Raw genomic sequence first — 16162 nt, forward strand, 5'->3', positions numbered from 1 at the left:
CTTTTATTGTTACCACGATTCATCATATTCATGTTTTATTTCCAAGTCCTTGAATAGGTGTTATGGTTTTCATACTTGTACTATTTGACATGCACTAACGTCCCTTTTTTTGGGGCACTACATCTTTATGGATGCAGGTGGTTCCACAGCGGGAGGCATTGATCAGTGATAGTGGTACCCTCTCTTCTCAGCTAACCTGGTGAGCCCCACTTCATTTCGGGGTCATGCATCTTTTGTTCTGTGTGTATTATGTTTTGAGATATAGCTGGAGCCTTGTTGCCAGCACTATCATTGTACTCTTTTGTATATATTAGAGGCTCCGTAGACATAGTGTGGGTTGTGTATTGGTGTTGGAAAAGTCAAGCTAGTAATGTCGTATGTGTATTACATGTTCCACTTCAAACTATGAAAGTGTTTGTATTTTGAGACTTAAAAAAAAATAGAGTGACTAATGGTAATGGAGTTGGGGTTGTTTATAAAATTCTCTCAGTGTTTAATTTATAGAATATATCTCCTCTTTATTCACGAGTGAGTTTGGGCAGGAGAAAATCTAACAGGCTTGCTCGGCCAGGTTATCTCGGTTGAGCGCCGATCGCACTCCCGAAGGTCGGGGCGTAACACAGTCGCACAACTGGACTCCCCTATTTTTTAGGCGAATTCTGCTACTGTATTCATGAATACAGGAGCGTGAATACAACAAATACAGTCGCGTAACAACTAAATACTAATTATAGGAAGTAATTATGTATATGATAGCTATAGGAAGTTAATAGCCACTAAACAATAGTGGTTTCTGAAAATTCCTCTTTTTTTTCTAGAATATAAACAATATTATCACTCCATAATTATATTAAAACAATTGTTGGGGAAAACATATATCATAACTAACAACTTAACTATATTTGATGAAATATTTAATAAACTTATGGAAATGTTAATACACTTCTCAAATGATTTAGCCAAATACAATATGCTAATCTTCTAAATAGCAGCACAACCAAAATTTTCATTAAGGAGTATCAAAATACAAAAAAAAGTAAATATACAAAAGAGCTAACATAATTCAATATATAATATATATACATAATTTATACATATATACTTGGTGTAATTTTTTAGTGAAGGAGTGTCAATTGACACCCCTAATTGACACCCCTTGAACAAGGGTAGCTCCTTCATAAACTTTTAAAAAAGTACTTTTAACAAGAAGTACTCCCCAAATTAAAATTATTTTGACAACACACTACCTAGAAAAGAGAGAAATTCACATTCTAAAAGGTTTAAACTTTATGCATTGGCGGTATAATTTTTTTTTAACTTTATTAGATCACTTAAATAACTTAATTAATAAGCAGTAATTGGTGAATGTGTAATAAATATTTAATAACCTACCTTTTGCACTTGTCAGTGTATATGAATAAGCTCTATTCTAAATAGGAGGAAAATTTAATTTTTGGGTGAAGTTAAAAACAAAGGAACATGGACACATCGTTCTAACCATAAATTGCGGGATTGACAGTTTGACACACACTTCCACTTTTCTTTACATGGTAAGACCGGTGGAGTGCGGCCCTCAATTTCACCTTTCACTTAATCGTCTCAAAAAATATACGGTAAAGAAATAAGAGGAAAATCTTTTTGAAAATGGCAATGTATGATTACGTTGGACAATACAGAACATGAAACTTAATAATCAAAGGTATTATTGAATCAAATCAAATCAAGGGGAAATGACCCTTCAACCGAAAACACTTCGTTCCCGCAAATTTCCTTTTCTTTAACCTCACTCTCCGCCTCATTATTATTTATTATTCTTAAATATAAAGCAAAACCCAGTTCAAGAAAGCTATATCAGATTGACATTCTTGCACATTTATTTCGAAAAAACAAAAATGGGTGTTTTTTCTGGTCATTGGCCTTCTGAATCTGAGGTAAAGTTTTCATTTTTATAGTTTATATTTTGTTGTTTTTATTGCATTGCGGATTTTTGCTTAATGGGCTGTTGATTTGATTCTTATTCTTGATTGCAATTGCTGTTTCACAAATTTACTGTGGAGACAAACCAAGATAGTTATAGCAATAGAATTGTGATATGCTAGTATACAGTTCTAGTCAGAAGAAAATATAAAAAACTTCTTGTACTTTTTATTTTAATTTTGTATAATATTGGGTTGAGATGAGTTTATATGGAGTAACATGGTCAGTGAGGAATAATATAGACGACCCTAACTTGTTGTTGTTGTTGTTGTTGTGGTGGTGCCAATATACAATTCTAGTCTGAAGATTTGTGGTCTGTGGATACAAAACACGTTAGTATCTGTTACAGAGCTGGGGTTATGTATGTGATAGTGCTGTATTAATGGAAGTGTGATGATTTTTCCTAAACTCCTTATGTCATGATTTTATGCCTATTCTATAGTGCCTATTGTTTAACTAAATTCAGTAATATGGTTTAAAACTACCTTTTTTCTGTGTGTGAGACAGTGGGGGAGCTAGGAATTCTTTAGAAAGCCACATCTAGTACTTTTAAACCACTTTACCACTACACTAGAAGTTTTTTTCTAAAAAAAAATTATTTTAAGGGGATTCAAAAATAATTTGCTTTTACCCTATTGCACAGTCGAATGAGGGTCCTTACATGTGGATCCGCCACTGATGTGAGAGTGCTGTATTTAAGAAAGGAAGAACCTGTCGTACACGATGTTACTAATACAATGCCATGTGTGGTTGGAGGAACGTAACTTAAAGGAACCTATACTTCTATGAACATAATATTCTTTTGAGCATATTCCACATAAGCTAAGTGCAAATATCCTTGTATTGCGTTGTATGCAAGTAGCTATAGTTAAGCTTGGTGTGTCTGTATTTGAGAGACAGACTGAAAATTCGGAAAAAACTTTAGCTAAGTTGGTTTATCTTGTTTCACTCTAATCTTCCCGACCTCATGTACTAGTCACAGTTGTTAAACTCCTGGTTCTGTAACTGGTGCAGTTGGATAAATTAAGACAGAAAGTCGCCGAAATGTCTGGTAGAGATGCTCAAGAGGTCAGGGTGGTTGTATCACCTTACAGGATTTGTCCATTGGGGGCTCACATTGATCATCAGGCAAGTATATTAGTTATCACTTGTTATCCACATGTAATCGCTTAATTGTCAATCGCTTAACCAGACATCCTTCTATTATGGTTCTTGACTGACAAGGTTTCTACTTGCTGTTCTTCAGATCTAATATATTCCATAACAGGATTCTATATCTTATGTAAATAAAACATTAGCGTATGAATCTTCATGATCTGCCTTAAATTCAATCAACCAACTATGCGTCATTTCTAAACTTGAGTCCGTCATATGAAACCTTGGTACCTAAGGATAATTATTTGCAGTTGTACCTTTACACAAAATCTATATTGTGTGATCTTCAATGTGATTCAGGGGGGAACTGTTTCAGCTATGACAATCAATAGGGGTATACTACTTGGTTTTGTTCCTTCTAATGACACCCAGGTATGATTTCTTATGTATTATAGCCAAATTGTGTAGTGCTTTAACGATGTAAACATGTTATATTGTCTATATGTCGTGAACAATATGTTAAATGTTCGTAGTTTGAGCTAAAATGGTTCTGTATGTATGACTCTACAGGGCTGGATAATGTGTCACGCCATGTCCTTATCGAAATCCCTTAGTCTGCCGAGTTCTATGTTTTCATTGGGGTTATAAGTAGCTTATTGCTCATAAAAATAGTTGTGCAAACTTCAAGATGTGCTGTACTGAGTACATATACTACAAGTCAATTGATAGGTGTTGCTATGAAATTGTCCTTTTAGCTGGAATGCTGCCACTGAGACACAAATAAGTAGACATAGTTACAGAACAAAAGTTATTACTCACGTCCTAACTGATGCTCATTTCGGTGTCTTTTTCACCACTCAAATTCTGTTGACTGTCTTCTACTTTGCAAAACTGGAGTAGTTTAGCCAGTCAGCACTGGAAGCTGAGGCAGCTTTTTTACTTCTCTGTTCCACTATGTGGCCTTCTCTGCTTAAGAGCTTAAGTTCTATGGAATATTCACTAAACTCTTTTCAGCTAATCTTTTTCTTTGTATTCTACTTCCTATTCATTTTCGACTATAACTTCAAATTTGTAGGTCACATTACAATCTGGGCAATTTAAAGGTTCGGTTCGGTTCAGGTAAATAATGCTTTTCTTAGGCATATTCATACTATATGTAACTAGTTTGATATCTATAAATGCATTAAAAATATTATCTTTGTTCGGAGCCATATATATATATGTCTTTGCTGCTGCTAGATTATGAGTCTATAACTAGTGTGTAACTACTTTGATATCTACAATCTCATGTCGGTTGACTTGCAGCATAAGTCTGCAAGTTGATAGCGATACAGCACAGTTTTTAGTTTCTACAATGTGGAAAATCCTATGATTGCTTTATGCATTTAACCTTTTGATGCTCTACTTTTACCTGCATTCATTAGTTTTAGCCCTCTCAAAAAGATAGGTTATGATAGTTTCATGTACTTTTTTTTCCCGTCATGATAGTTTCATGTATTCAATAGTATAAATCCTAACAAAAGCATTACATCTAATGCTTCGCAACTTTAAAATTCACAGAGTAGATGAAGTTCAGCTTCCTAAGCATATCTCCAAGAAAAATGGTTTAAATGAACAAATTGACTCATCCAAACCTCAGGAAGAATGCAAATGGGGTAACTATGCTAGAGGAGCAATATACGCCCTACAAAGCAAAGGAAATCATCTGAAAACGGTTAGTAAGATTTCTTTTCCTGCTGTTTTATAGACATTTGTAATATCCTTGGTCCGCCAAACAAATTGATTCCATTTCTACTATAGAGGTTTACAAGAAGTTTCTTTCACATTTAAGAGCAGAATGGTTGTTAGCTTGTTTATCTTTGCTGTTAAAGGACTGTAACCTGCTCTGAATATGAGTATTTTCCATTCATTACTTAAAGTGAGTTAAGTATATTCCATCGACTTGCTGATTCTCATTTTCTTAATTGCAACTGCCTGGTTCTAGATGTTGAGCTCTAAAATTTTACATTCCGTCGGTTCCATTCTACAGTCCATAGGTGACTTCTAGCTCGTTAATATAGAATTAGCTCCTTCCATCTTTGCTTCTTATATCTCTTATGAACTCACGAGATGATTGTTTCCACAATTTTGATCCGTCTACTCCTGTCCAGAAAGGAGTCCATTCATAATTTTTTGAAAACATATATTGCCACCACCATGCCTCTGCAATTTTTTTGATTACTGGTTACTGGGAAGATGATGCTTTTGGTTGTTCCCATTTGGTTTTCACAAAGATATTTCAAATTAGCTAAAGATCCTCAATAAGAAAATTATTAAGATCATCAACAGCGTGGAACAAGATGGGCTCCTCAATGAACTTGAGGAATTGGAGAGAGTTGGGGAGGAAAGTTTCTCGTTTAAAGGTGAGAAGAAACTGTGTCAAATGGCTTGAAAGTGGAAATTAGAGAAAGATCCGGAATGATAGATGAGTTTTGGCTTTAGTTTATAAGACCCCAGGTTGTGAATGCTTATGATTAAGGAGATAAGGATCAACTTTAGATTGATTTCTGATTTTTCTTTAATAAAGCTATATGTCGGAAAAACCTTGCAAGGAGGGTATAATTAGGTAGATTAGATTATTATCCTGTGTAGGTGTGTTAAAATTGGTCACCAGGTCTAGTATGCAAGAATTAGGCCCTTGGTTATTCCACTGTTGCTTTGTAAAGTTTTTCTATTTTATTTTTTATAAAATTGAGATTTGAACTTATGGAAATTTAGATGTTTCTTTTTCCAGATGGAATGGACTGGGAAAACCATTAGTTCTGCTTTTAAGTGGACGAAACAACCTCGCATCTCTCATCGAACATATACATGAAACAATATATTGAAAATGCTCCAAACCCGATTACTTCCTTCTACAGTTCGTGTATTGTAATCATCTGAACCTACTCGCCTGTCTGGTTCTTAAAAAGGTTGTTCCTTGGAAGTTGATCATTTTAGATCCACTAGTCTTGTTGTAAGCTTCAAGATTTTGACTAGTTTCCCAGGTCAAGCTCAGTCATAGGGAGAATACTAGAACAACAACAACAACGACGACCCAGTATCTTCCCACAAGTGGGGTCTGGGGAGGGTAAGGTGTACACAGCCTTACCCTTACCCTGGACGGGCAGAGAGTCTGTTTTCGATAGACCCTCAGCTAAAGAAAAGATGAAAGACACACTGATAACAAGTAATAACAGTACAAGATATTTAGAAAACTGAGACTAAGATAGCAAAATAAAAGACGAAAGAAGTACTGATAACAAGTAATACAATACAAGATATGTAGTAATAGCCATCTAAGGATAAAATAATACCATACTAACACTAATACTACTGAAACAAGGAAGACAAAGGGAAACACTTGACTGCCTACTAACTTTCTACCCTAATTCTCAACCTGCACTCCCTCCTGGACTCCTAATTGCATTCTCAAGTTGAAAATTCCCTGAGCTAGATTTGTGCTGTGGATACCAAGCTCAGAGTGCCAAGAAATGATGACGGGGCTGAACAAGATCTCTTTTAAAAGAATTGAGAATGCTTGATGGAGTAAATGGGTTTGCAAGCTTTTAATTAATTGGAAAAATGTTGCAGCATTTTCCACATCTTCACTTATCTGGTTTGGTTCCCATTTGCATTTGTGAATGTGCTTCCAGATTATCTTCATCCTTGACGTATTGAAAATCATGGTTTCTTTCAGCTTTCTCAATGTACCCTAAATAAATTGCAAATGCTGCTCTAAATGATGATGTCATATGATATATTTTATGTGGTTGACTGCGTTCATCCTTTTCCTTGACTTAAAAGTGTGGTTTCTAAGTTCGATTCCGGAGTTCTACTCTCGGATACATTCTGTCAAAGGAACTTTTCATGTGTGCTAAAACAATTTTATTCTCAGTCACCTTGATCTGCATTCTTTTGCATTGTCCTTCAATTTGCATCCTTAACCTTAGTGTGCACTATATATTTTCTTTTATACCAAGCTTGTCGAAGACTTGTTTTTTGCAGGGTATCACTGGGCTTATCTGTGGTTCTGAAGGTCTTGACAGTTCAGGTCTCAGTTCTTCTGCAGCTGTAAGTTGTCTTTTCCTTCACCACCTTGGAATTTGAATTAATTAGACTATCAAGAAACATAGTTTTACTTTGCATTGTTTGCAAAGTTTTTGAGGTTTGGTGAAGTTATTTCTCCTGATCCATGAGGCCTTTCCAATGGACCTTTTTTTTTTTTTTTTTTTGGCTGTTTGCATCGCTGAAGGAAAAGAGATCTCACTGTCACTCATCTCTTTTAAGAGATTTGATTTGCATCTTTGGTTCTTTTCTTATAGTGATATTAGTTCATTAGAAGTGTCTTAGATATCCTATTCAGTGTAACTTTCCTTTGTCTTCTGGATTGCAATTAACAACTCTCATGCTTAACAGGTTGGTATAGCATATCTATTGGCTTTTGAACATGCGAATGATCTTGTAGTTTGGCCGACAGAAAATATTGAATATGATAGGTATGCCACTTGTAGAATGGTCTTTTCTTTGTTGCTTGCTATTTTGTTTATAATGCCTTTGTACGAATCTCTTGTTGCATGCAGGCTGATTGAAAACGAATATTTAGGTCTGAAAAATGGCATATTGGATCAGTCGGCAATATTGTTATCAAGCTATGGCTGTTTGACCTGCATGAATTGCAAGGTAATGTGTTTATTCCCACAAAGTAAGGGGTCGTTTGGTTTGAATACGGCTTATGTCGGGATAAGTTATGCTGGGATTGGTTATGTTGGGATTAGTTATCCTGGTATTGTTTTTTATCCACTGTTTGGTATGTTGTATTAAAAATGACAATTGCATAATTTCTAAGAAGAAGGTATAAGTTATTCCGACACTAATTACCCCACCCTCTATAAGGTATAAGTAGGGGTGTTAATTTTAATCCCGGGATAACTTATACCAGGTTTGCTAATCAAACAAAGTATTAAGGTGGTATTAAATTTTTATACCAGTACTATACCTTCTTATACCTCATACCAAACGACCCCTAAATGTAACAGCCAACCCACTAGTGATATTGTCCGCTTTGGACTAGGCCTGCACGACTTTAAAATGCGTCACTAGGGTCAAAGGCATGCTTTCTTATATACCTAGTATCTCTTTCGTGTTTTGCCGATGTCTGATTCGCTTGGGTGTCACATACACCCCTCCCCTAGGGATTAAGCATCCTCGTTGAGGAGAGCTGAACCACTTGGTTCAACTTCTGTTGTTTACCTAAACTCAGTTGACCGCTGAGGTCTGCCCCACCATCTCTCAAGGTTGCACGCGGAACGGCTGTCATACCATCTGTAACGGCCAGCCCACTAGTAATATTGTCCACTTTGGGCCTAGGTTCGCACGGCTATAAAACACGTCACAAGGGTCAAATGCATACTTTCTTATATACCCAACATCTCTCCCAAATAAATTTTACTCACTTCGTCCCAATTTATGTGGTGATGTTCGGATTTCGAGAGTCAAACGAGTTATTCTTTGACCGTAATTTTTTCATAAGCCTTTTAAATATTTTGAATTATTAATTATTATGATTTATATAATATTTACGTAGTTTTCAAATATGTAAATTTTATTTCGAAAAACTTAAATATTCTATGTCCAAATACACGTCAAAATTAAGAAGTTTAAAATCTCGAAAAGCGAAAAGTGTCACATAAAATAGGATAGAGGGAATATATGTTTATTGAGTTTTGAGCTAAAATTTTCAAAAAACTCTTCATGCCCCTGAACTTTTATTTGTTTCCCCCCTGCAACCGGCTAAAAATGATACCTTTTCTCCTCCTTTAGCGTACAATATTCTTGAGAAATCTGAAAAGGGTCTAGATGTTACTCCCGGATAATAGAGATCAGAACATTAAGCAAGCATAACTCGTGCAAGAAAGGAAGGAGGAAGGCAGCCCGGTGCACTAAGCTCCCGTTATGCACGGGGTCCAGGGACGGGTCGGACCATAAGGGTCTATTATACGCAATCTTACCCTGCATTTCTGCAAGAGGCTGTTTTCACGGCTCGAACCCGTGACCTCTTGGTCACATGGCAGCAACTTTACAAGTTACGCCAAAAGGAAGGAGGAAAATTAAGAAATAGTATAAGTAGAAATAGTTTGTTATCCAAAGCTGGGAAGTTAAGGTTTTTGATGATGAATTGCTTTGCCTCGTCGTTCATGTCATTTTTCTCTTTCCTCTTATTATGATTTCAGTTTTACATTATGGCAACTTTTGTGGTTTTCTTCTGATACAGATTTCACATTCTGTAGAAAACTCTGACAATTATAGACTGCATGTGCAGACCATAAAACACAAACTGATACGCCCTCCAGAGGTGCAAAACAATCATGACGGAGAGTTAGGTAATGCATACAAGATACTGCTGGCCTTTTCAGGTCTGAAACAAGCATTGACAACAAATCCTGGATATAATCGGCGAGTTGCAGAGTGTCAAGAGGCTGCAAAATTATTGTTGCAGTAAGATTATTTCCTGTTTGAAGCTTGTATCCACTTATGGTCATGGAATGCTTGCCTGTTTATTGATGGAATATACTAGGATAGATGAAACAAAAAATCCTAGTTGTAAGTGACTCTCCGTTAAGAAGAATATGCTAGATTTAAATCCTAATGGAAATTTATCAAACGATAATCATTATTTCAATGATTGAATATCAAGCCTTCTTCTGGATTTCCCTCAAAGCTTGAAGCATTCCTAAGACTAACAAACCCTTCTTATTGAATAAGCATGATGAAGTTGCGATGAGATCTAATTGATTTTCTACCAAAGCTTTCGCTTCTGTTAGGCTATTTTCCTTTTTCTTCTTCTGACTCGTAACACTGAACTTCTAGAGCTTCAGGGAATGAAGAAGTGGAACCTGTTCTATCAAACGGTAGAATACTGAGCCTGCTTTTGTCGTTGAATTAGTGATGCCATTTTAATGATGATGTTATTGATAACGAGTCTATTGTTTATGCAGTTGAACCAGAAGTTTTTGAAGCCCACAAGGTAAAATCCACAAGTAAATGTTGGATGCTTAATTATGCCTTCTTAACCATCATTTTGCTGAAGGGGAGCCTTAGAGCAAAGGTAAAGTTGTCTCCGTGTGACCTATAGGTCACGGGTTCGAGCCGTGGAAGCAGTCACTAATGCTTGCATTAGGTTAGGCTGTCTTTATCATACCCCTTGGGTGCGGTCCTTCCCCGGACACCGGATTGCCCTTTTTAACCATCATTTTGCAATGTCATTTGTGACATCTTTTAGTGAAAATCTTTTTACTTATTTCTATGGATCAATTGTATTTCGTATCATGTTTTTGGAAATGTTTCTCAGAGCAAATTAGAACCCGACCTAGCTAAAAGAGCAGAGCACTATTTCTCTGAAAATGAGAGAGTCCTGAAAGGTATTATTCTTTACAGAACTTTACTCCTTTTATTTTTAATACTTTTTAGGACAGTCCATTCATATCTAAACATCATGTGCGGTTTTTTAGGACTTGAGGCTTGGGCTTCCGGAAACCTTAAAGAATTTGGAGAGCTTATTACAGCATCTGGTCTAAGTTCTATTCAAAACTACGAATGTGGTAAGTGTTGATTTTCATACTTGATATCTGAATTTCATTTTATATTCATCATCAATTATTTCCTGTTTACATTTACATCTACAAAACCTATAAAAGTAGTAGCCGATAAATAGCTTTCTTGATAATTTATATCGAGGGACAATAATAACCGATTTTCTTGCACTTTTCTCTCTCTTTTTGTTTTTCATATGGATAATTTATTACATTGGGGGATCAGGGAAGGGGAAGGGTAATGGTGAGAGTTGAACTCACACCTATTGTGTCAAAGACTCCCACAGGTAAAACTAGACTGTAAACCTTGGTAATCTTGCACTTCACTTTAATCATTTCAGGTTGTGAACCACTTATACAGCTATATGAGATTCTTCTGAAGGCTCCTGGTGTACTTGGGGCGCGGTTTAGTGGTGCAGGATTCCGAGGCTGCTGTCTTGCATTTGTAGATGCAGACCGAGCAGAAGAAGCAGCAACGTTTGTTAAGAACGAGTACTGTAAGCTCCAGCCCGAGTTGGCAAGTCATATCAACCAAGGGCCGGCTGTATTGATATGTGATGCAGGCGACTGTGCACGCGTGATCTGAAACACTGTCAGTTAGCTAAACTCGTAAACGCACTCAGGTTCATACTTGTAGCTCCACGATTTCCCATTTTTTCATCCATTCTTTTCAAGTGTTTTGTGTTCTTGTATCCTTACTATTTCAGTTTCCACATCGACTTGGTGTATATTATTTTTGATGTTGGAGAAAGATTTTGTCAATAATTTGTATTGGCTTCCATTGCCCAATTTGTGTACGAAGTCTTATTGGAATTTTGAGGATCCTACTTTTGATTATAATGATAGATTGAAAGTTTATGAAGTTTGATTCTTGTATATTTCTTGTTTGTTGAAGTTGCATTAACAGAAAGGGAGGAGTAAAATGCACAACCGCTAATAAATTTTTAAATGTTTTACACACCCCTAGACTTTAATTATAAGAGTATTTGTTTAAATTATGTTTCACCCACTTTAAACATCTCACTTAATTAAAAGTACACTTAATTGGAACAGAAGGTATATATAATGTGGTGTAAACACCTAATGCGGTAATTATTTACCCATTTGAAGGGAAGGAAAAAGTGATTAATAACTGCTTGTTTTTCTAAAATGTCAAATTTTTTGAAATAAATTTTATTTGCCAAAATGATAATGTATTCGAAAAAGAATCCTCAAACTTTGATGTTAGCAAACCGAATTTCCTATCAAGCTAATATATGATTCTCCAGTGTGTTTTACCAAAACAATAACAGGTGTAGAAGTGGAGTGAACGTGTCACAACCGTATTCATTTTTTAAAAAAGATAATGTTATACTTTTTTGAAAGTATTGAAAATACAGAAGAAAAAAAATTAAAATACAATATTCGTCTTAAATTTTGAATTATAATTTATTCTTTCAACATATTCCAATAAATTTAGTGTCTTAGTTCAGTTGTCATTCTATATTTTGTTTATACTTTCTATTTTTACGAAAATAGTCTTACAGAAACATTTTGCTTGTTTATTATCCTAAAAATACTTTGTTAGAATTTTTTTTGTTAGTGATATGGGTTAGAATATCTAACTAATTTTCTGCGCTTGAATTATGATCCGATCAAACTATGCAAAATTTGTAAATAAGTCAATTTTAAACTGATAATTATACATGAAAAATCATAAACAAAATCACAATTCAAAATGCTTTAATTTGCAAATTTCTATGAAAAATTCAAATTATTAATTTTACTTGTACTTTATTTAAACAAAGAAAACTATTCCAAGTATAACTTGCATTACATCAATAGTATGTTTGAAACGTAAATTATAATATAAACATAGTTGTAGGCATGCAAAATTTATTGGCTTTTAAATCCAATAAAATAACTTGGACTATATTTTAAATTCAAAGTATATTAATCAAATAAATATTATGGGCTAATATAATTGAATTAATTATATAAGTCCAATACATATAGGTTAAATAAATATGTCTTAATCCATTGGGCAAGCCCATTTAATTGGGCTAAAGTGATGAGACCACTTCATTAATACCAAGATGTCATCTTCCTAGAGGCTTAATTTGGTGCCATGTGTCAAATGATGTGGCACACCAAGTTAAACAGAAGAGCCAATGGGATCATGCCACGTGTCAAAATGACAAGGTATGCCAAGTCAAATTAAAAAACCAATGAAACTGCGCCACATCCCCCTATAATTTTTATTACCGAGATATCTTTTTTTTTCCATTGTTCCAAGGGATTTTTTGACATGTTCTGGCCAATCAAATGAGGCCTTGTCATTCTTCAATCTGATTGGTCAGAAAGAGTTTGATCTCGTCACAGCTCGTCTCTCCCACAACTATAAATAAGAGTCTTCATAACTCAGAAAAAGGACCAAAAATTATAACAAGAAGCAAAAGAGAGCTCGTGGATCAAACACCGCAAATTTCTCTACAAGTTTCAAGCTTCAAGCAATCAAGTTCAAGTTCAAGAAATCAAGTTCAAGCTCAAGAACGAAGAACAAATCAAGATTCAAGGAGTACGAGTTTAAATCAAAGTTCGTGCTAGTTGAATTAAAGATCATCATTCATGGCAACAACTACATATTCAAGATCAAGCTCAAAGGCCCTTGAATTTATTTACTATTGGAAAGAAAAATCAGAGAATTCATAGAGATTGGACACTCATATTATTTGAAATCAAATACTACGATTGTTGCAATATTTTCAGTCTTGATTTTATTTTCTCGACGCAAATTAATTGTCTACAAATTCTGGCATGCCCAGTGGGATAATCTTTACCTCTCATCTCAACTTTTCAATCACCAAAGTTCAAGAACATCGAAATGGCTTTAGAGAAATTTAACTCAAGATCAACTTCCAACGAGGCTATTGTTACACCCTGTGCGTTCCAAGGTGACGTATAATGAATATGAGACTTGTTAATCATGATTTAAATAGGTTTAAAGTCATAATATGACTACATATGATGTTTGGATAGAAAATATAAAGTTTGGGAAAAGTCGGATTTAAGTTGTGGAAAAACCGACTAAGGAATTTCCTTGTAATAAAGCTTTTTGAGCAATAAATTTCGTATGCTATATGAGTCTCTTTTGGAACATATTATATACAAAATTGAAGGTCTTGGAATTTCATTTCTAATTCTCTTAACCGTTCATTCATACGACATCCGGATAAAAAGATATAAGCGTCGGAAGATGGGCCAATGAGAGGGTGCCAAGCTAGCACCTCTTTGAATTTTCCAAACTTGATATTAGGCATGGCAAGTGGGCCGGTCCAGGCCCGAGACCGGCCCAAGACCGCGGGCCAGACGGGCCAAACGGCTAAACGGGCCAGGACCGTTTGGTCCGGTTTTAGCGGGCCGGTCCTATGATTAGGCCCGCCAGGTCCGGGACCGGCCCGGTCCCCTTAGCGGGCCTAGCGGGCCCAACGACTAATTTTTTGAATTTTTTTTTTTAAAAAAAAAAACGTTGGACTATAAAAAATAGCCGTTGGCTATTTATGAAATAGCCATTTAACCCCTCAACTTTGTTTTAATCCCAAACTTTTTATAATTACACTTTTTCCCTATTTTCAACTATAAATACCCCATCATTATTTCATTTTTTCTTACAAAATCATCAATCTATCACAATCTCTCTCTAATTTACTTCTACTATTACTTACTTTATTGTTACAATTTGTGAAACAATTGTGAATTTGGTGAATTGAAGTCTTCAACGATAATCAATTTCCAACAAGTTGTTCGTCAATTCGGTAAACTCATTCCAACTCTTAAGTTTTAATATTATAATTTTTTTTATTTTATTTACTTTGCTTGATTAATTAAGATAGCTTATTCCTTAAAAAATATGTTTAGTAAAAATAAGGGAAAATCGAAGAGTGGTGAATCTAGTGGCCAATATGTTCCTCCTCCACTTCCCCCGGCTCTACGACCCAAACATGTTACCCGTCCTACACCTCCTATTCTTGATAGCGATAATAGTTTATTACAATTTACCGAGAGTCAATTTTTCCATAATATAGCACCCGGTGAACAATTAAACCATGAATATATGAATGCTCTTTATGGTAATCCAACTATTGATGAAAATGATGATGAAGAAATAGATTTTGATGAAACGCAACCGGATGATGATACACCCACTAGTCCTGCTCCTGAAGTTAACCCAACTAATAATAATCTAGATGATCCCCCATCTGACCCTCCTATTAGTGCCCCTACTTTTTCTAGACAACCTCCTAAACGGGCAGAAACATCTCTTGTTTGGCAATTTTTTACTCAACTAAGAGAAAAAAATAGGGCTAAGTGTAAAACTTGTGGCAAAGAGTTAGTTTTTCAATATGTTGGAAGTCGGGGGGGGCAGGGACGGGAAGTTTGACTAGACACATATTGCTACACCCTCAAGATAAAGCTAGATATTTTCGTATGAAAGCTTTGGCTGAGGGGACAAGTGCACCTAGTCAGGCTGACCTTAGTACCGGGTCAAATCAATTTCAACCGGGAATTAACACTATTACCGATGGTATTTTATATTATGATCCAAAAAAAGATCGGGAAGAATTGGCAAAAATGGTCACTGTTATGTGCTTACCCTATAGTTTTCCTTCTAACCCCCACTTTGTGCATTATATTAAAAAAAATTTTAATCCTACTTATAAAGGTTTTCCTCGCACAACCGTAAAGAGTGATATTTATAAATATAAACATGAATATGAACAATATTTGCGCTATTTATTTACTCATATAAATTGTCGTCTTGCTATTACAACTGATATTGGTAGAAGTGGTAATGACTGTGATTACCTTACTGTTACCAGTCATTGGATTGATGAGCATTGGATAATGCAAAAGCGCATTATTGCTTATAGAATAATTAATTCACGTCACACAGGGCAGTTTATTTCTAGCACGATTGCGGATATTTATAGATATTTTTGCATTAGTGATAAAATAATATCAGTTTCAATGGATAATGCTACTAGTAACACAAATGTTGTAGCCTTGCTTACCACGATACTAAGTCCTGTATTTAGTAATATTTTTCATGTTAGATGTATTTGTCATATTTACCATTTAATTGTGAGTGATGGCATGCGAATTTTAAATGTTGAAATTGAAAAAGTTAAAATGGCTCTTAATTGGCTTTTTTATTCAAATCGTAGAAGTAGACTTAGAGAATATTTTAAAAGATGCGATGAATTTGGCCTAAGAGAAAGAAAGGTTCCTAAACCTTGTCCAACTAGATAGAATTACATGTATGAAAGTTTAGTTATTGCATATGAATATAGAAACCCCATAAACTCAACGTTTAATGCTCATGTAAGTGATGATGATGAGCACCTTACAAATGCGGATTGGGCTAATGTTAAAATGCTTGTAGATTTTTTAGAAAAATTCCATATTGCTACAAATGAATTTTCTGGGCAATATTATCCTAC

At 35.2% G+C, this 16162-nt stretch overlaps 1 protein-coding gene across 1 annotated transcript; it reads left to right on the plus strand.

The window, feature by feature from the left end:
- Positions 1 to 1493: 1493 nt before the first annotated feature.
- LOC107825860 (galacturonokinase-like) lies at positions 1494 to 11544 on the plus strand. Its single transcript, XM_016652773.2, has 14 exons — positions 1494 to 1931; positions 2992 to 3105; positions 3433 to 3504; positions 4148 to 4191; positions 4633 to 4786; positions 7099 to 7164; positions 7510 to 7589; positions 7674 to 7773; positions 9413 to 9588; positions 9961 to 10001; positions 10089 to 10117; positions 10442 to 10511; positions 10602 to 10691; positions 11024 to 11544. Exons 1-14 carry the CDS (start codon positions 1893 to 1895, stop codon positions 11266 to 11268), a joined length of 1320 nt encoding a protein of 439 aa, XP_016508259.1. The 5' UTR covers positions 1494 to 1892; the 3' UTR covers positions 11269 to 11544.
- Positions 11545 to 16162: the final 4618 nt, after the last annotated feature.

Source organism: Nicotiana tabacum, chromosome 9 (genome assembly GCF_000715075.1).
Source record: "Nicotiana tabacum cultivar K326 chromosome 9, ASM71507v2, whole genome shotgun sequence".
Classification (NCBI taxonomy): domain Eukaryota; kingdom Viridiplantae; phylum Streptophyta; class Magnoliopsida; order Solanales; family Solanaceae; genus Nicotiana; species Nicotiana tabacum.